A 20,891-nucleotide genomic window follows, 5' to 3' on the forward strand; every position below is an offset into this window, starting at 1 on the left:
TAGAACAGCGGCAGCGCTATGAGTCCCATGCGTTTCCAACCAGCGGAGCTAGTTGGCTAGTTCAAACGTTTGCCAACTTAATAAAAGCTTAACTCGCGTCACACTGTTCACCAGCAGCAACATCCATCTTATTTGTTTTCAAGTAGCAGGGAATTCAAGCCAAACCGTTGCAACTCTGCCATCAATCATTATGTTAAGCCCACCTAACGACTCTATACACGATTTCATTGGCCTGATTAAGTTTCGATTTCTGGAGCTCACAAGCCAACGGAGAGTTGCTAGACTAGCCCTGGCAGCAAATGTAATTTGCTGCCGCTAGGGGCGTGTCTAGATTTCCAGGCTAACTGCCACCCTCAATGCTGCCAAAAATAACGTGCAATATGGAAGCTGATGTGAAATTGATCAATGACAGAAAGTAAGATAAGAATAAGGACATTTGAAATTACTATTGAGGCTTTGATGCTCCTGACAAAGAGCTGAACATATGAAGTGTTTCCTAGTGATGGGGATAAACTGTGGATAATTTAACTCCCTCTAGTGGTATAAAGTATGGAATTACATTGTTCCTTCATTTCCTTCATTGTTTAGCTTTTTTTTGGTTTTCTAGGTAGTAGCGAGAGAACATACTGAATCATATTTTGTAACACCCCTAACTGCGTCTATGTGGGGAGTTGCCTAAAGATGACACAAGACTCTTTTTTGATTGTGTCAATGTGGAGAGTTGCCTAAAGATGACACAAGACTCCTGTTTGATTGTGTATATATGGAGAGTTGCCCAAAGATGACACAAGACTCCAATTTGATTGACCAGTCCTGTCACTATTAGTCCTCTAGATTATTTGATAATTAATTACATGTCGGTGTAAAAACCAATCAGAGACTCAGCGAGGGTTTCCCAGCTTGATCGCGCCCTCACCACCAGGTAATTGAAGTCATTTATTTACTCCATTATGATGTGCATTACATCATATGTGTGCCCCTGATGACCTCCGTGCACTTAGTGTGTGTGTGTATGTGTGCACACTCCCCCTGATGGGTAAAATGCAGAGCGTTATTTGCAACACTTGAGATCTTGATTAATTGAATTGAATGTATCCATCGATTGATTGTATCCATATTGAAGGTGGAAAATGCTAAACACTACACTCGGGCTCCTACATCAGGGTAGGTTACGATTGATGCTGTATTTGTACAGCAGTTTTTTTATGGTTGTTGGTTAACAATGGAAGCATATTGTGTATACATATTTGGTCTTTGGTCCAGGTGGCAAAAACAAACCTTTTCCTGTGGCCTCTATCAAAAGACAACATGCAATAGCAGCAGTAACAGCAGGGAGAGAGAGGAGAGGGGGAGAGAGAGAGAGAGAGAGGAGAGGTAGAGGGAGGAGGAAGGAGAGAGAGAGATAATTGAAAGACTGACAGATCATATCTGGATCCTTGTCCAAAAGATGTAAGACAAATAGATCTAAGAATAGATCTAGACAAGAACTTTTTGTCTAAGGTTTTTAAACACTCTCGTTGAGTGTTTTTACAAGTATTATTTAATATGTTCTTATGTTTTTTATATATTTTCATTTATTTATTTTGAATGTTTTTATGTTATACATAAATATTTCTTCATGTTGTATTGATGTCCACTGTTGGTGAGCCTTCATGTTGTGTTTATGCCAATTTATGAATGTGTTCTCTCTGCTGGCTGCATAACAAATTGCCCCTTGGGGATAATATAGACACCTTGATACCTTGATATACCCACATGTTTAAACTAGCTTTGTTTTTGTCTTCTTTTGATGCGTTTGAACAGTATAAACACATCATTGCCATGTGAACAGTTGCATGAGCTCATGCATGATTGTTGACCTGAAAGCAAAATAATGTGCTGATTTTAGCCCCAGGCTTCAAAGTCATTTTGATGGTAAACTGAAAGCCTGTTGTCATACTTAGATTCTCGGGGTAGACCTAACCAATCAATTGAATAGACCTAACCAATCAGAGCAACGAAATAGCTTACTGTTGGAAAAACACATAAACCATCCTTCTTCTCCACAAATTCCTTGTTTTCTGGTCTTCTGGTTATTGTGCTGTCAATATCTTGTACAACACCCGAAAGCGAAATCTAAGACAAGCAGAGTAGCAGAGTAGGCTATTCGGAAAAACTGATATTTCCCCTCCTTCTTTTTAAAAATAATTCCGTTCACACTGATGCTACAATCTGATTGATGCTAAATAAAATAATGTTATAAACAGCTGGGGAAGGGTGTCGTAAACCCCTCGAGCAAACAGGTGGCCAATCAGAGATTTTAAACAAACGAGGGAACAACATGTCAACAATGCAAACACGCTGTTTTCCCTTGATGAAAGTGAAATCAGAGTTTTCCCACATATCAACTTTGCCCAAAGTTTTCAGAAATAATCGTTTTTAGTGATAAAACCTCATGGAAATAATATGCGTTTTTCCATATGTAGTCTTAGAAGCCATCTATCTAGCTTCTAGTCACAGCATTTTTGTTGCAAACAAAATCAACCTAAGCTGCTCAGATGACGTGATAGACGAGGCCCTGTTGCTCACCTGTCCGAGGGAGCATGCCTTTTTATTATAGTTCTGTTTTAGAGGACACTGTAAATATTTTGTAAATATGAACTGCCTGCTCAACCATGTGGTAGAGCACACTTTAAGACACCACATCTTAAACATCATGAATTTAAAGCCATATCTACCATTTGAGTACTACATGTTAAGCACAAAATATTTGCTCAGTACCCCTGTAATGTCGAAGGCCTTATTTTGTGGATTCACATCTACCAAGTTGTCTTCATTATTATGTTAAAATGAAGTGGAATAACACATGTATTCACTTTTATTAAATATATATGTATATGTTTTCATGCTCAAATAATTTATTGAAAACATGCGCAACCAAACGGTTGATAAGTCAATTTATAATCTGTAAAAGTCAGGTCCGTATAGATAATACTAAAACATGACAAGTTTATGAATTAATCATATTAACCATATACTGTTTTTAATTGTATACTACTACTGTAAACACAGCATATATGTTTAAAAAGCATAAGCATGAAATATATCAGATATGCTTACTAGCTATGCAATTCAATGCAATTCAATACATTTTGGTCTGTACCATGAAAGGAAAGCTGATTCAACTATATAAACCATATATTTTATATATAAAGTTTAGACCCTCAGGATGTGATCTAACATGACATGAGACATGTCCCACCCTCCTCATTAGTATGCTGCCCATGCATAATACATTGGGTATTGGTAAATAGCTGGCGCTGGCGCTTGCGCTGAGGAGCACCGGGCAGGGAGTGCAAGCACGCCACAGGTATGTTTACCGCACACACACATGCATTAACGCACGTTTAGGACCTACTTACAAGTCTGTGCACCACACATAGGGCTAGCATGTAGGGTAGCAGTTAGGTCTTTCTGTATTTGTTTTCTGTTGGTTGCGAGTTGCGGTAGGCTTTTAGATTGATTTAACAACACTCCTAGACAACGAAGAGCTTGGGCCAGAACCGCCTTGAAACAATCACCGTAAAGCCCAATCTGATTGTTCGAGCATAGTTGGTCCACAATGGAGTAATGCCAGACCGAACTTCCAGACCTCAAATGTTGTGGGCGGGGCTAAGTTCAGCTCGCATCCAGGCTAACACTGACTAATCATAGGGAAAAAAAACGCCTCTTTCTTTGCCACTGATTGTGTGCCCTGAACACCTGGTTTTGTACTATGTAACTTTGGTGGAGTGGACCTCAAAGTGACCCTATTTGATCACCGACACACCCCATAATGCAATTTCCCACTGAGCAAGGCAGTCCCACAGACTTTCATGGAACGCTGCACGTTGAAAAAGTGGAACCCAACCCCCAGTAGGCCTACACAGAAAATTGACTATTAATTACTGTGACTTTGACGTGTGTGTATGTGTGTGTGTGTGTGTGAGAGACTCTTTATTGTGTCTATAGATGTTTTTTGTATATCACATCTGTATCAAAGACTTTATCTTGTCTATATAGATAGTTTTATTTTTTAAGACACACTTACAGCTAATGAGGGCACTATAGCTTTTTAGTCTCTCTAATGAACATCACAGAGTTGTGTTAAACTACACTAATATGTAAGGGATAACGGCCGCCGAGGTGTCCTGTTATGTAAGGGATAATGCCCGACGAGGTGTCCATCATCAGAAATAAATGGACATGGAGCCGTGAACCGTCCGGCGCGAAGAGAAGCGTCCATTTGAATGTCACTCGCAATTAGTTCCCTTTCATCACCACTGTACAAATACTGAGGATGACCAGAATGAGAGCATTGCCATTTAAAATATTCATATATGGTAGTTTTGTGCTGTTTGCTATGTATTTACATCTTTTTTGTACATAAAGACACACTGAAAGTCTGACAACCAGAACATTATGCACTGGACCTATTTGGTTTTGAGGTGGAGTCACATATCCAAATATTTTTGTGTCACTACCAGGAATGCTTTACTATCTATGCCTTCCAAATGGTCACATTTAGACCATCCTCTACAAAAGATATCTACCGCCATCTAGTGCTCATGAAGAGAAAGAGTCATGAGTACACTGAGGGGGAAAACTTGAAAGGATGCTGAACACAACAAAATGTCCATAATGTAAGCAGACTTACTCATACTGTATCTACAACTACCATAGTCAGAGCAAAACTCAGTTAAATCTACTTTACTGGTTTATGGTAATAGAAAAATCTCCAGACTCCAAAATGATGTTGTGAATTAATAAAGCCTGTTGATATAAAAAATACTGAGTCCACACAAATGGTAAATTCAAAAATGTATGATTCAATAGTGGTTTGGATGTGAACTGTATAAGTAGATCCCACAGATACAGACACACAGATCCCAGATGCACCCCTCCTCTTACACCCCCCATCATCACAACAGATCAAGTGAGAGATCAACTAAAGAAACTGCACATCAATAAAGCAGCGGGGCCTGACAGACTGTGTCCAAGGCTACTCAAGGCCTGTGCTGCTGACCTGGGGGAGCCACTGAAGCACATCTTCAATTTGAGTCTACGCCTTGGACAAGTTCCAACACTGTGGAAGACATCATGTCTCACCCCTGTCCCTAAGAAGCCACACCCTAGCGAGCTTAACCCTTTAGGCGCCAGAGGTTTTTTTTCCGAAACGTTCGATTTTGACATCTTCATTTCAAAAGGCTATATCTTAAAAGTGATAAGAGATAGAGACTTTCTGTAAATTAGAGAAATATTAAGGATGACCCAAAGTTTATGTAGGGATTAAATGTTTATATCTAATTTGCATATTATGATGTCATATGGTGGCGGCCATCTTGGATTATAGAATTTTCATGAAAAGTCGCATGTTTGAATGATAAAATGCACCACTTCTTTCCCCCCAAAATGTCCCTCACCTTCTGTATGCTATATTGCACAATACTGAATGCTCAGGTAAATACTAAGTAGTAAACAAACTATGTAAATCATTACTAATAAATGGCAGAAACAAACCAAATGCATGTAGCGGTAGGCGCCTTTTGCTGTAGAGATTTTCCATTTACTACATACAGTAGGCACTCTGATTCCATGTATGAGGCACATATATATTATTCAGATGACACACAAACACAAGTAGACAAGACCTGTTTAGTTCAAAAGCTCACTTGCCACGGCAAGGCACAGATCAGGAGTGAGATGACGAGACAAGACAAGAGACAATGTTAGTATTTGTTTTCTTTTTGTTGTTTTTGTTGATGTTTTTTTTGTTGTTTTTTTCTTAGTTGACACACACATCACAAGGACATGAACACACAAAAAAGAACACATATATGTCCTAAATGGTCAGGGAAATAGATAATCAACAGTGTAAATCATTACTAATAAATGGCTGACAATTTTTTTTTTATGTAGCAGGCCTTTTGCTGTAGAGATAATGACTATCCATATCCATATCCTATCCATACAGGGCCGGCATTCCAATCATCTTGTGATAGACTATGCATGGCCTAATGGCTCTCCTGCCCCGTGTCACCACCTCTGCTCCTGTTGCGAGCAGCATGGCCAGATCTGCCTGGCCAAGGCCGAAAGTGGGAGAGAATTTGTGCAGCTCGGACTAGGCCTACTGTCATTCTCATTGCGACTCCCCACACTGCCTCTACGTTCCGTCTAACATACCCAGTGGCATTAGACAAAGGCTCCACCACGTTACTGTCGCCGCGATTGCGGAGAGGCACACGTTCAGAAGACAGAAGCTAGCGCTATGGACATTAGGCTACCTCCAGCCTTGTTCGCCACACCACTAACACTCTGCTAACTTCCCGATGAACACTCCAAACCCGTGAAACATTATTCCCACCAGTGACATTGGGCAAACGATTCAACGTTTGTGCTTGGTGTAAGCTAAACTATGGAGTAAACTCTCACTTTGTCCAGCTGCATCATTGCAAGGCAGGGGACGATCTGAAGCCTCACTAAACGAATCACCGTCATTTTCTGAAGGCAGATATTCCCCTTCAGAATCAGGGTCCGCGAATAGAAGACCCAACACTTCATTTCAGGTAAACTTTTTTGATACCATTAGACGATAATCTAATGCAAATACTCGCTGACGTTGACAATATCGCTCTGACAAAGTGGCTCACACGCACACTAGCTCCGGTATTTCACGCACTGATTCAATGTGCTGTAGCTAGAAGGTTTTGTTTAAAGCATGCCCCTTTTTCGACTCAGGGATGACGTATGACATGTCTGCCATCTAGTGGAGTGGAGGTCGAACGAAATATGACACCCTATTTGACTAAATCGGCCGTTTTATTCAGTACCACATCTTGTTGAGTAAACCCGACTGTGGCGCCTAGAGGGTTAATGACTACAGACCTGTCGCTCTTACATCACATGTGATGAAAACAATGGAGCGACTGGTCTTAGGTATGCTCAGACCCCAGGTACGCCATGCACTAGACCCGTTACAGTTTGCATACCAGGAGAAAGTGGGCGTGACGATGCCATCACTTATCTTCTACACAGGATACATTCTCACCTAGACAAGAGGAAAAGTGCTGTGAGAATTATGTTCTTTGATTTCTCAAGTGCTTTTAACACCATCCAACCCCTCAGACTGGGAGACAAGCTCTTGCAGATGGGTGTGGACGCTCACCTGGTAACCTGGATTACAGATTACCTGACCGAGCGACCACAGTTCGTCAGACTGAAGAACTGTCTCTCTGACACTGTGATTAGCAGCACCGGAGTGCCACAGGGAACTGTGCTCTCTCGAGTCCTGTTCACCCTGTACACATCTAACTTCTGCTACAACACCGAGTCATGCCACATGCAGAAGTTTTCTGACGATACTGCAATTGTGGGGTGTATCAGGAACGGGTAGGAGGAGGAGTACAGGAGCCGGATGGAGGACTTTGTGCAATGGTGCAAACTCAATCCTCTTCAACTCAACACTTCAAAGACCAAGGAGATGGTGGTGGATTTCCACAGGTCTAAGCCCACTCTGCTACCAGTCCCCATTGATGGGGTCAATGTGGAGGTGGTAAGCACCTACAAGAATCTGGGTCTCCATCTGGACAATAAACTGGACTGGTCAGCCAACACTGATGCACTCTATAAGAAAGGGCAGAGCAGGCTGCGGTCCTTCAATGTGTGCAGCAAGTGTAGGGGAGGGTGGATGCATGGCTAAGACTGTATGACCATAAGCCTACATGAACTTCATATAAATTGGACTCTAGATAGGTTTATGGTTTGGTGAGTGTGTGTAACATTGAACTATGCGGGGGGTGGGACAGGACTGAATTGGGATGATTACCATGGTTGGCTGTGAGCCATTCTTTACAGCTGGCCAAAAATAATTAAGTGATCAACGAACGACGAGGATTGGTGCAGCCACTGCATAAAAAAGCACCGTGGATCTTCACTACTGGAAGGACGCACCGATCACACTGATTTGAACGCCTGCCGCCGAGATCGCGACCCCCTGAACATCCGTCAGTAGAAGGAATTGGAAAGACCTCATATCAACATTCTCAATTCCACACGTTACAGGAAAGTAGCCCTGCCTTTGCGCGTTTCCCCATTCCTTTCCAGTCCGGAACGAGTTCGACCTTCCTCCTGTGACGAACGGCCAACCTGAAACTTCTCAACGCACCCGATTTGGCATCGCTAAGGAAAGTAAATCCTCCACCGCCAGACGTGATGAACTGCTAACCTGAAACTCCTCAACGCACCCGATTTTGCGTCATTAAGGAAAGTAAAACCTCCATCCCCTTGAGCATTGTATGAGTGATCTGGGCCGTGTTTTGGGAGTGTCTGCGGAAGTTTAATTGACGCTTCTGTTTCGCAGTCAAGGGGGCGGAGGAATCCCCGACGGATGTGTCTGGCCACGCATTTAAAGGGACGGCGCATTGGTGGACGCATCACTCCAGACTGTTTCCAAAGGCAGCGCTTCAATCCTGGGGGTTGGGCCACGAGTGGTACTGGACAATAATATATTGTTCACCTAGTTCAACTCCCCCTTATTAGTGCATTGTCTGTGACTCATTGCAGGGTGTGGTCAAGTAGTGAGGAGCTGCCGCTGGTACAATATTAGTTCGACTGTGTTACCTACTGACTAATGTTACTTGATATCACGTGTGTGAGTGTGTGTGGTATCTACAGAATTTGTGTGCTGTGCTTGGTGTGTAGTATTGGTGTGTAGTGCTTAATATTGCCACTTGTAGTGTAGGCTCAGTTGGGGGAATTAGTATCAGTGGCCCCACCCACGACCTGCTTACCCCGTGTTTACTTACAACTGCCACTAGTCGCCAGGAGAGGGAGCCAACCCTTATCGTGCGTCAGTAGCGAGGCTCTAGCGAGTTATTTGTACCCTGCATGTTTGCTACTCTTCTAGTGTTTCTCCGTAGCTTAGCAGCTTGTGTTATCACTTCCTCTAAGTCACCACGTATATGTTTGCTGTGTCTTTTTCACAAAAGGTTGCTGTGTGTCTTATTACCATTTTGTGAGTGATTTTGTGTATTGTAGCTTACCTCTTTAGCCTTCCTTGTTTGGTGCATTAGGCAACCCCTAGTGGCGCCCATATACTTAGATAGAGCCCCTGGCTAAAACGCGCACACACGGCCCCCTTTTGGTTGGTTCTCTCTGTACGGAGCTTAGCCCCATCACAGCCCCTGGTTTAGGAAGGACCACTCTGCTACCGCTGTGTTAAGGTGCTAGTATACTTATTCACCTGACCCGAAGCTATTTATTGAACTGTGTTTTTAAAACTTGATTGTTAATAAACTATATATTTTTATACTACGTCGTTGTGTTGTTGTGTGTTTCGAGGGGAGAATAGCCGATAATCTGTTACCGTTACACAAGCTCCTCAGGATGTTCTACCAGTCTGTTGTTGCCAGCATCCTCTTCTATGCAGTGGTATGCTGGGGAGAAAGCACAAAGAAGAAGGATGCGGGGCGAATTGACAGGCTGGTAAGGAAAGCTGGCTCTGTAGTGGGAGCTGAACCGAAGTGCATCACTTCAATATCAGACAAAAGGACCCTGAACAAACTGATCAACATCTTGGACAATGAGTGTCACCCACTCCACAGCACTATTGTTAAGCAGAGGAGCCTGATCAGCTGGAGACTTGCTCAACAGACAGACTGAGAAAGTCATTTGTCCCCAGGGCCATTGAACTGTTCAATGCTTCACTAATGGGAAGAGGAGAGATAGACTTCTCTGCATAGTCTGTCTGCCTCTTCACCCCCTCCATTTTTGGATACTGTCTGTCCACTAGCCACTTTTTACCACTGTCTTTCTGCCTCACTGTTTGCGTGCTATATTAGCACATATGCATAACCCCTCCCTCCATGCCATAGCCGAACTGTGGCCACACATACCTTTTCTTAAAATAGTTATATATATATAGATATATAGATAGACTTTATTCTTGCACTGTTGCACTGTTGGACTCATTTGCACCTTACCTTACCTTACTATGCACAGAGAATCACAGGCTCAGTCCCTGCCTCAGTCATTTCAAGCGCCTCTTGATTGATTAATCATCACTTTGTGCGGTATTTGATAAGCGATGTCATGGGTAGGCTGACGTGATTAAGGAGGACTTTCTGTTCTTGTTTATGTAAAGGTTTTACATACTGTAGGCTCAGGAGGAAAGATTACACTGCATGTTAGACTACATTAACCAAAAGCGCACATTTTGTAAATAAGCGGGTCGGATCGCGGGTCGGGAATCATTTTGTCTTAATTAATATTCGCAGTTTGGGGGGGGGGGTCTCCTCAAAAAACCCCATAGCCCAGGGGCTTCAGGTGGTATTAAGGCACCCCTGTCTGAGATGATGTGAGATGTGGTAGTGCATGTCATGACTTGACTGCCATAGTAGACGAAACAGGGTGGTCAATGAGATGCATGAAATGAGATATGATAGGAGCACTGAATCATGTATTTATCCAACCTTCTTCTGAATTTGCATTTGAAAGAACCATGGAGCCAGGAAGTCAATGAAAGTCCCTAAATTCATCTCATGCTGCATTCCAGACCTCTCGGAGGTCAGACTTAAGTTCCAACTTTGATCGACTTGCCCTGAGTTTAGAGGAAGTGTGTTCCATTATATAAGACATGTTTGATATAAAACTCTACACTTGCTGTGTATTGTATGCACCCCCTTTGTCATTTTATTTCAACATCCCCACCCTCCTTTACACCCATTTTGTTTTACTTTTTAGTTTCAAAGCATTGCTGTTGTGTGTTTGTTGTTCAAATTTGAATGAACAAAACAAATTAACAGAAAATTCCAAACTCTTGAACGCGTTTTCTTTGTAATTGAGTAAACAACTGCATTTAAAACCATTGTTTACAAGAAATATGTGTTTGCTACACTTGGTAAGAGTTCAATGCACCCAATTAAGTTGAATTTCACTGCTGGTTCCACCCAAGTCGTAAAATGGGAAGTTTGAAAACTGGCATCAATGGGACCCTTTCCAAGCGGACCTTCAGAGCTAATTCAATTTTGCTAACAGGTTAATCTGGGTTCACCTAGGCTACGTTAAGTTGTTTGTCTCTCACACAACACTTATCGCACATTATGCTCCAAAGCACAGTTCAAGTTGAGGAGTAAAACTCATGTAGATGTCTCTAATAATGTTTCCTTTGTTCTCATTGCAGTGTTATCAATCAATACTGTGTATCTTTACTGACTCTGAAGACTGTCACATACTGTATGTAGCTGTACACACCATTTACATATTGAACTGCATATGTAGCTGCTATTAAATCGGCATCACGAGCAAATATATAAAAGGTGCATAACTGACACATGAAATAAGGACCTTTGTTGTTTTTTGTTGTCTTTTTTTCATAAAATATTTTATTCACAGAAAATGAGAATGTTCCCAAACAATCAGTGTCCCTTTAAAGCTGTTTTAGAAATAGATTATAAATTCCATAGCCTATACAAACATTCTACACTGAATTCATACACTGTAGTTCGAATAATACAAAAAAAACAGATTTGATAAAACATGCGCTAACCATATCTTTACTGATCAATGTTTCTACATTCACTCTAGGACAATACTTCAGTTGTATGATTATATTTTGTACTTGAGTAGTTATTCTCTGTGTAGAATACCAATTTGCATTTAACATACTCACATAATAAGACAAAGACTAGAGGGGTGTGTCAGCCCTAGAAAAAGCTGTTTGCAGCACACATCAAGGCTTAGAAAACGCTGACATCATTGATTGATTGATTGATCTTGAACTATTTAATTTTTTCTATGCTATGCACTCGTGAGTCTGATAAAAAGATTGAATTGACATTGAATTGATTGACTGATTTATTGACGGATTTATTGATTTTTCAATGCATTGACATGATCGCTATGGCTCGGAGCACGATGGAGGAATGAGTGGGTCCTGTATGTTTATGCTGAAAGGAAAGGATTAAGGAAAATAGCGTTCATTAATACAGGGAAGAATTAAATCACATATATAAATATAGCTGCAAGCAGCAATGAGGGGGCCAAGCAGATAGGCCGGAGTAACCATGGCAACGAAATGCTGTTAGCTCAATGCTGCAATCAGACGTATGGCCATAAGCTGTCAAAGCAAGTTTCACGTCTAGCACGTCAAAAGTTACAAGGCAAAATGCATTTTTGCTAATTGCAGTGACCCTAGAGGTCAAAGGTCACAAAATTTCTTCGGCATTCACCTGATGGGGTCATGAGACCATGTACCAAGTTTGGTTTTGATACATGCAACGATTGCTCACTTCCTGTTTGGCGGCTTCGCCACAAATTTCAATTGGATGTGACGGGCGAACGCTTCTATCAATTGTTACAGAAATAAATGAAGTGACAAGGCATGGTCTGAAGATGGTCTGTGCCAATTTTGGTGAAGATCAGATGAAATTTGTGACCTGTGCGAAATTGTTGGTGTTTTTGATCAAATCAAATATGGCGGGCCGAATAAATTATATTGATGTGACAAGTTGCCCTCAGTTGACCTAAGGACCTTTCACAGTATTACCAGACACCAGTACAATTTAATTCTAAGCACAGCAGCAGCTACAGGCCAAAAGGCATGTTTGTGAATTACAGCGCCCCCTAGAGGTCAAAGGTCACCAAATTTCTTGAGGGTCCTCCTGATGGGGTCATGAGTCAATGTACCAAGTTCAGTTTTGATACATGTAAGGGTTGCTGAGATATGAGCTCACTTCCTGTTTGGCGGCTTCAACTAAATTTTGATTGGCTTTACGGGCTTAACGGTAATACTTCGAAGACAAAAAGTGATAACTTTTGTGAGGCTTGGTCTGAAGATGATCTGTGTCAAATTTGGTGGGAATCAGAGAAAGTATGTGACCCCTGATACATTTTAAGTGTTTTTGATGAAATCCAAAATGCCGGAAAATCCATCATGGCGGAAAATGACGTCATAGTGTGCGTTGAACTCGGCTTGGTCCAAGGATTCCAACAATACCTGACTTTTGAAAATCGGACCAACAGGTCAAAAGTTACGTGCATGAACGCACATCCAACTTTGGCCTGTTGGTGGCACTAGAGGGTTCGAGTTGCCGACATGAAACTTGGTGACATGAATCATGGGACCGTCCCCAATCAGTGTGCCAAATTTCCCAACTTTTTACCATACGGTTCTATGGGCTGCCATAGACTCCCATTGCATATAATAAATATAGCTGCAAGCAGCAATGAGGGGGCCAAGCAGAGAGATCAGCAGGCCAGATTTGCCATGTAAGTCAATGCCGTTGCATCAGACATATAGCCTTAAGCAGTCACAGCAAGTTCCATGCCATACAACCCAAGATTGGCTGAGTTACAAGGTCAAGTTTCACATTAAAACATAACTGATTTTGTGGGGCTGAACCAGGGCTGAGTGTCGCCGCCCCCTCCCCAGCCAGCCCCACCCGCAGAACCGCCCCTGCCCATCCCACCCCGCCCACCCTTGCACGCACACATTAGAATGAACTAGATGGAACTTGCTGTCATCAGTTTCACATCAAAAATAAAAGATAGACTGAGATATGATCACACTTGCTGTGATTTAAACACAGAGGTCAAAAATTGACGTCATAGGGTGTGTTGAACTCGGCTTGGCCCAAGGATTCCAATGATCCCTCATTTTGCCATTGGTCAACAGGTCAAAAGTTACGCCCCAGGAACACAAGTCCAACTTTGGCCTGTTGGTGGCGCTTAGAGCTTTGAGGTGCCGGCATGAAACTTGGTGAAATGAATTATTGGACTGTCCCCAATTAGTGTGCCAAATTGTATAACTTTTTACCAGACGGTTCTATGGGCTGCCATTGACTTCCACTGCAAAATAATGCGCATCAGCAACTACTGGCCAAAATGCATTTTTGTCAATTACGGAGCCCCCTAGAGGTCAAATGTCACCAAATTTCTTGAGCGTCCTCCCGATGTGGTCTGAGGTACATGTACTAAGTTTGGTTTTGATACATGAAAGCGTTGCTGAGATATGAAATCACTTCCTGTTTTGGCTTTCACAAGAAATTTTGATTGGCTGGTACAGGCCAAAGCTTCTGTCAATTGTTCCAGAACGCAATGCACTCATCAGGCATGGTCTGAAGATGGTCTCTGCCAATTTTTGTGAGGAACAGATGAAATTTGTGACCTGCCAAAACGTTTTTGTGTTTTTGATTTAATCCAATATGGCGGCCGAATCAATTACGATGACATCACAAGTTGGCTTGGGTCGGCCTAAGGACGTAGTACCAGACACCACTAGTGGGTTTTAATTCTAAGCACAACTGCTGCTACAGGCCAAAAGACATGTTTCTTAATTACAGCGCCCCCTAGAGGTCAAAGGTCACCAGATTTCTTGAGCGTCCCCCTGATTGGGTCCTGAGTCCATGGACTAAGTTTGGTTATGATAGATCAATGGGTTGCTGAGATATGAGCTCACTTCCTGTTTGGCGGCTTCGCCGCAAATTTCGATTGGCTGTTACGCGCGAACGGTTTTAGTTCCGAAGACAAAAAGCAATGCATTAATGAGGCATGGTCAGTAGATGATATCTGTGAAGTTTGGTGTCGATCGGACAAAATGTGTGACCTCTGATACGTTTTAAGTGATTTTGATTAAATCCAAAATGGCGGAAAATCCATCATGGCGGAAAATGACGTCATAGGGTGCGTTGAACTCGGCTTGGTCCAAGGATTCCAACGGTACCTCATTTTTCAAAATCGGATCAACAGGTCAAAAGTTACGTGCGTGAACGCACGTCAAACTTTGGCCTGTTGGTGGCGCTAGAGCGCTCGGGGTGCGGACTTGAAACTTGGTGAAATTAATCATGGGGCACTGCCTAATTAGTGTGCCAAATTTCACAACTTTTCACCAGACGGTTCTATGGGCTGCCATAGACTTCAATGGCAGAGGAAAGATGTGTAATAATAATAGGAAAAGCTAGAAACACAATGGGTGCCTTCGCAGCTTCGCTGCTTGGCCCCCAATAATAATAGGAAAACGTAGAAACACAATGAGGTCCTCGCAGCTTCGCTGCTTGGCCCCCAATGAGATAGAATATTGCTGGACCTAAATTTAAGTCTAGGGTCTAGAACTGAAAACCTGACAAGTGTCTGTATTTAACTATGCAGGCAGGACATTCTTCTCAAAATAGCCCTCGTTGCTTATGTTTCCTGCAGGACTGTACTGGCCTACAACAAAGACAGCATTTCCAACCATGGCAATACCCACACCAACTTCAGTTGAAGACTTCCACACAACTTGGGTGAAGTGGCCTTAAAAGAATAATACGAATAGCCACATGAGCAGGACAAAATTTGCCTAGCTTCACATTTCAAAATTTTCAAAAGCAGACTAAGATGAGCATTGAAACATTCTGAAACACAGAAATGTAATTCAATGTCTAATAGCCAGGTTGAGTTTAATAGTGTACTGTAACAGTCAGCTTACCTGTGTTGGATCCAAAACCAGGATTGCTAAAATCGTAATCCTTGATCTCACTGTACCAGTTCTCAACTGCCTCTTTTCCTAAAGATATTTACATCCGAGGAACAAAAGACAGACAGAATGAGAAAGACAGAAGATAGGAATGTAAAGAAAACAAACAATAAACTAACAAAAAGAAAATGTCACCCATTGGCAGTGCAAGTAATTACAAGCAGGTATGACTTTAATTAGATAGTTCACCTATACAGACATTAGAAATAGTTTCTTGAAATTCAGGTTCAGTCACATTGTTCTTGAACAATTACTGAAAAGCACATCTAACACCCAACATCTAACCAACCATTCTTTGCTATTAACAGAGTGTCATCAGATAGTTTGTTTACCATCTCACCATCTGTAGTCTATAAGCACTTTTCAAGTAAAGTATGACCGACAGACAAGCCAAGCCCTGATATATCCCATGTTTTCTGAACTTTTAATGGGATTAAATTGAAAACAAAATTAAATTGATTGATAATTTAATTACTAAATTAATTCAGTAAGCAAGAACTATTTAGACAACTCCCCTCTGGTGCCCTGTGTTAGCCATGGCAGGCAGCCATACCGGTTAGTTTGATGGGTGCGGAGCTCGAGGAGAAGTAGAGGTTCTCTCCGTTCTTGGTGTCGCTGTGCTGGAGGCAGGGCTTGAAAACGAAATTATTTTTCAAACGTTCCGTTCCGAACGGTTCAGGTAGGCCTATGTTTAACGTTTTCGTTCTTGCATGCGTTCCGCCACCAACATATCGGTCCTGAACCAGTTCGGAATGCAAAATATCGTTCGTTCTTAAAGTTCCGGCAGTGTTTGGCGAGCCTATCAAGTCTATTTTTGTGGACTTTAGAATAGACGTACTCATTATTTCCCCTTGATTTAGCCTATACCGTAGCTATGCCCAAAAATAATAAATCACAGGCGGCATCCAAAAACATTCAGATGGGCTATCCATCCCATAGCCTACAGACTTACTGTAGGCCTAACCTATGCCTATAAATCATTTCTTGTCAAAAATATTTCTGGATACGTGCTAAACTCCTTACCTGGTTGTAGCCTAAGTTTTATCCATATGGAGATCTTCAAAGGCTTGCGCTATAATTCCAACCCTGTTTATAAACGAACCTGTCTGTTGCTGACAAGGCCTATCTCAAATTTCCCGTTAATCCCGTTTGCATAGAATAGGCTATAATTGGCAAACATTTCAAATCCGACTTTAAAACGACAAAAGGCGTGGACAGGCAAAATAGGCTATTACTCATAGGCTACAAGCAATTTCCAAATCAGTTTCAGTAGCCTACGCTACTTAGCTGGCCTAAGATCCGAAGTGGCAGACGGATAGGTTACATTACAACAGCAAGACAAAATATACACATTTGTACCAAATGTCCATTTATTCAGGGTTTTTTTTTCAAACTGCAGAAATCAAATTATTAGGCTGTTCGCCTACAATCAAACGAGTAGAACACTTAGGATATGCTTTTGTGAAAATTTATAAAATATATAGAGAACGAAAAAAAAACATTATTAACCGGTTTTGTGGATTTCAAAAATAACGTTTCTGTTCCGGAACAGTTGAAGACCATTTTGTTTTCGTTTCCGTTTCCGCTCCTTGTAAAATTCCGTTCGTTTTCGGTTTTCGTTTTCGTTCCTTGAACCGGTTCGGAGCCCTGGCTGGAGCGTCATCATGCTGCTGTTCTTGTTGATGCTCTCCAGGTGGTCGGCCCAGGCCTGAGTGGAATTGCACAGGGCATCACTCATGGTCAGGGCCGGCACGCCGTGCTTGGCCCGCAACTCGTTGTGGGTCTGCAGGAACTCTGTCTTGAATCTAGCATCTGTCAACAGAGGGTGGTGATGATGGTTAAACGTCTGCGCTCTCTGTTCTTGTTAAGACCTGCTGCAGTGTGTTGATGTTTATCTGATAGCAATATATTATGGACCAGAAGATAAATAAGATGTACTGTACAAAATATTTTACCATAGGCAAGAAAACGTTGTTTAAACAAAGAGGGAGAAAGAACTCACCTGCCATTGTGTTTTTGGTCTGTAGATGAAGAAATAAATGGATAACACCACAATAAATAAATTAGTAATTACAATTTGCACAACATGACATTTCAAATGACAAAGCAGACTCCTAAAGTCAAAAAATAAATCAAGATAATGATCAAGATGCAGATACATACATGATAGCTAGTGAAAACACACTGTTACCTTAATACATCATATTCAGATGTGTCTTTCCAGTTAACAGACTAACTCTAAGAATTAAAAGAGTCCCTCATAGAGAGTGGCTTCAGTGGCTCACCTTTACGTGCGGAGGGTTTGGAAATAGGATGGTTTAGCTGCGCTGACTTGTCGTTGTTGTCGCATTGAGCCTCCCACAGCTGGCTTTATATGTGTTTCCCATGTCCCCCCCCATCCTTTCAACCTGCTTTATGCCTGTGCTCAACCTACAAAGATGCAGACATACCTTTTCATGGCCTGCAGGTATTCTTCCATTGATGGAGAGGTGTGAGAGTGCATGACTGTGTTTGTGTGTGTGTGTGTGTGTGTGTTTGTGTGATGGGGAAGGGTGCTCACAAGGGTGTGTGTTTATGGGTGTGTAAGACAGTATGCAAGCAGGGTCTGCGTGTGTGTGTGTGTGTGTGTGTGTGTGTGTGTGTGTGTGTGTGTGTGTGTGTGTGTGTGTGTGTGTGAGTGAATGGGTGGGTATGTATATGGGTATATGTGTGTATAAGTTAGTTATCATCATATAATGAAGAGCCATTTTCTGAGAACAATGCTCATCATTTATTGTGCCGACCATATTCATGAATTCATTTTTAACCGTCTAAAAAGATTTGATGCTTCCTGAAAGGAAATCATTAATCAATGATTTACAAGGTTTTGTAAAACCAAATTATATTTAGCACAACTCAACTCCATTGTATACACAGACCTGTTCCAGTGTCCTAAAATGCGTGTAAAGGAGCTTATTACCTGTCAGAGAGAGATTTTTTAACACTTTAAGGTGGAGAGCTCAGTGCCACCTGAGTGTGTTGAAATGACTGCATTCTTTGTTAATTACGGACCCTCCCAGAGATTAAACACAGCTTGGTTGTGTGAATGCAGCACAGACCTTTTTCATGTGGTCCTCAGTGTAGTCAATGTAGTCAAGTCACCCAGTTACATAACAACAGAGTGATAAAGATTACAAGAATTCCTCAGCTGCACAGCATCTTGCTGTTGCTCATGTAAAACCTGGGGGAGACCAATAAGCCATCAGAAGAACAAACTTTGCCTTATAGAATAGAGTTCAAAGTTTTAAGTTTCCTGTGTCTTTCTGTATTTATCGGTTACATAATTCCAAACAATTCCCAATGAATGTCCAGGCCTTTTGGTTGTGATCTTTCTTACTTACTTAAAGGGAAACTTGGCAGGATTAGCTATATTTCCCCCTCTGCTGGAGAAATTGTGCATTATGCTATTTTACACTGTGGAAAAAGGTAACGATAAAGCACATGGATTTGTTTCCGAAACGGTTAGCATAAGTTCGGCAGAACAATATGGATGTTACAAGGTAAGAAACACGATTTAAAACGAGTTTCTTGTTTCTCACTTCTCTTTCCGGGACGGCAGTCTCAATGTTGCAAGGTTGGTTTTCCGCCTGGGGACGCTAGGGGCAGCAGGGAAAGTCACCATTTTCACCGGAATAGGTAATTTAACCATCCAAATGATTTCTAAATGGATTTATTACGTTTAAATAGTTGCCAAGTTTCCCTTTAAGTTCTTATTTACTCTTCTACACATTCTACACTTTTTTATTTGTTTATCCTTTAATCAGTTTAAGCCCTAGATAATAATTAGGTCAGATTAGAATGATAGCCACAAGTGAAACCAAAAATGATGGAAGTAGCTTAACAAAATTTCATTCTAATGTAGAGTCACTGCCTAATGTTATTGTTTGTCACGGATAGGAGCATGACACTTCACCATTTTTCTACAAATTGCATACCCTTACAGCGCTAAATAGGCACCCAGTATGTTGATGAAAAAGGGGAGTTCCTTCATCATGTTTGTTATGTTAAACATAAGAAATTAATACAATTTGGATGTCTAAATCAAGGACTTAGACTGATGATCTTGGATGCTGAAATCATTGGTTTGAAATTGGTCATCTTGTCCACACCTCCATGCCAAGGTCATTATTTTGGTCCTTCACAGTTGGTTGCGTCTTTGCTTTGTCTGCTAAGACGTCAACAGCAAGCCAGCCCTGGTGCAACACCTGTGTGCAACACCCACCTGTTAATGGTCTTGACCATTAAACCCCTCTTGTGCAGAAGCGCTCATTTCATATTGGCTTCCGACAAAATCAAAACACTAAAGACATTACGTCAGTGTTTTTCCAGAATTGAAGTGGAAACATTCATATTTTATTACTCAGTTTAGTCTAAGATTACACCATACAACAATATAGATTACATGGATGCCTGTTGTTGTACAATACCATACAGTTGTCTATCATGGAAGAGATGTTCTTATGAGTCATTTCTTTTTTCCTCAGTGTGAGACAAATATATAGGCTGTATGAACACAGCTAGAGAGGAAGATAGCGTAAAACAAAAGAGAGGGAGTAGATGACCACAAACCTGTTTGCCACACCGGTCGGGTCTTTGTAAATAATTATGTGGTAGATAGAAGTTCTGGCAGCCAGATGGTCACTTCCCAATCCCACACTACCTCCCCCTTCAACTTACTTCCTGTCAATCTTCACAGTCCTATTTAGCAGCTTTCAGCAGGAGAGTAGTGGAGGGCTGGGATGCTATTCTGATAACACTGCTGCCCTACTGGCCTTGCGAAGGCAGTGCAACTAACATTGGGCTCTGCATAGGCACAATTAGTCAACAACAGCCCATAGCTGGGATCAGGAGTAGGATCAAATTTAACTAACCACCTATGGTTCTTCTCTCTCACAAGTGCTTTAATGTCCTATTGACAAGTGAGGTCAGGATTAAGTATTTAACAGTGCATTCAGATTAAGATAAGAATAAGGACATTTGAAATTACTATTGGTGCTTTGATGCTCCTGACAAAGAGCTGAACATATGAAGTGTTCTCCAGTGATGGGGATAAACTGTGGATAATGTGAATCTTTTACTCCCTCTAGTGGTATGTGATATGGAATTGTTTTCAAATATTTCCTTCGTTGTTCAGCATTTCGTTGGTTTTCTAGGTATTAGCGAGAGAACTTACTGGGCTATTTGAGAGTGAGTTTGCATATTTACGTAAACATGGGGCATTATCCATGGCATGTAGAATGTTGTGACAAAGCATGCTGGTAAAACACTATCACACCATCATGAGGAAGTATTTGATACCTGCTGGTCAGATCACCCTATGGAA

At 41.6% G+C, this 20,891-nt stretch overlaps 1 protein-coding gene across 1 annotated transcript; it reads right to left on the reverse strand.

The window, feature by feature from the left end:
- Nucleotides 1–15,154: 15,154 nt before the first annotated feature.
- On the reverse strand, nucleotides 15,155–17,862 carry im:7150988 (Golgi-associated plant pathogenesis-related protein 1). Its single transcript, XM_048262600.1, has 6 exons — nucleotides 17,815–17,862; nucleotides 17,532–17,550; nucleotides 17,215–17,341; nucleotides 16,083–16,165; nucleotides 15,482–15,559; nucleotides 15,155–15,306 (listed from the first exon to the last, which is right to left on the reverse strand). Exons 2-6 carry the CDS (start codon nucleotides 17,536–17,538, stop codon nucleotides 15,155–15,157), a joined length of 447 nt encoding a protein of 148 aa, XP_048118557.1. The 5' UTR covers nucleotides 17,539–17,550; nucleotides 17,815–17,862.
- Nucleotides 17,863–20,891: the final 3,029 nt, after the last annotated feature.

This window comes from Alosa alosa, chromosome 14 (genome assembly GCF_017589495.1).
Source record: "Alosa alosa isolate M-15738 ecotype Scorff River chromosome 14, AALO_Geno_1.1, whole genome shotgun sequence".
In the NCBI taxonomy this organism is placed as follows: Eukaryota; Metazoa; Chordata; class Actinopteri; order Clupeiformes; family Clupeidae; genus Alosa; species Alosa alosa.

Bases quoted from the DNA above. Each gene is read 5' to 3' on its own strand.
- im:7150988 (XM_048262600.1), bottom strand. The intron at 16,166-17,214 runs CATCAACAAGAA...TAATTTCGTTTT, and splicing joins TGGGCCGACCACCTGGAGAG to CAAGCCCTGCCTCCAGCACA. The intron at 15,307-15,481 runs GTAAGCTGACTG...TATTCTTTTAAG, and splicing joins TGGTTTTGGATCCAACACAG to GCCACTTCACCCAAGTTGTG.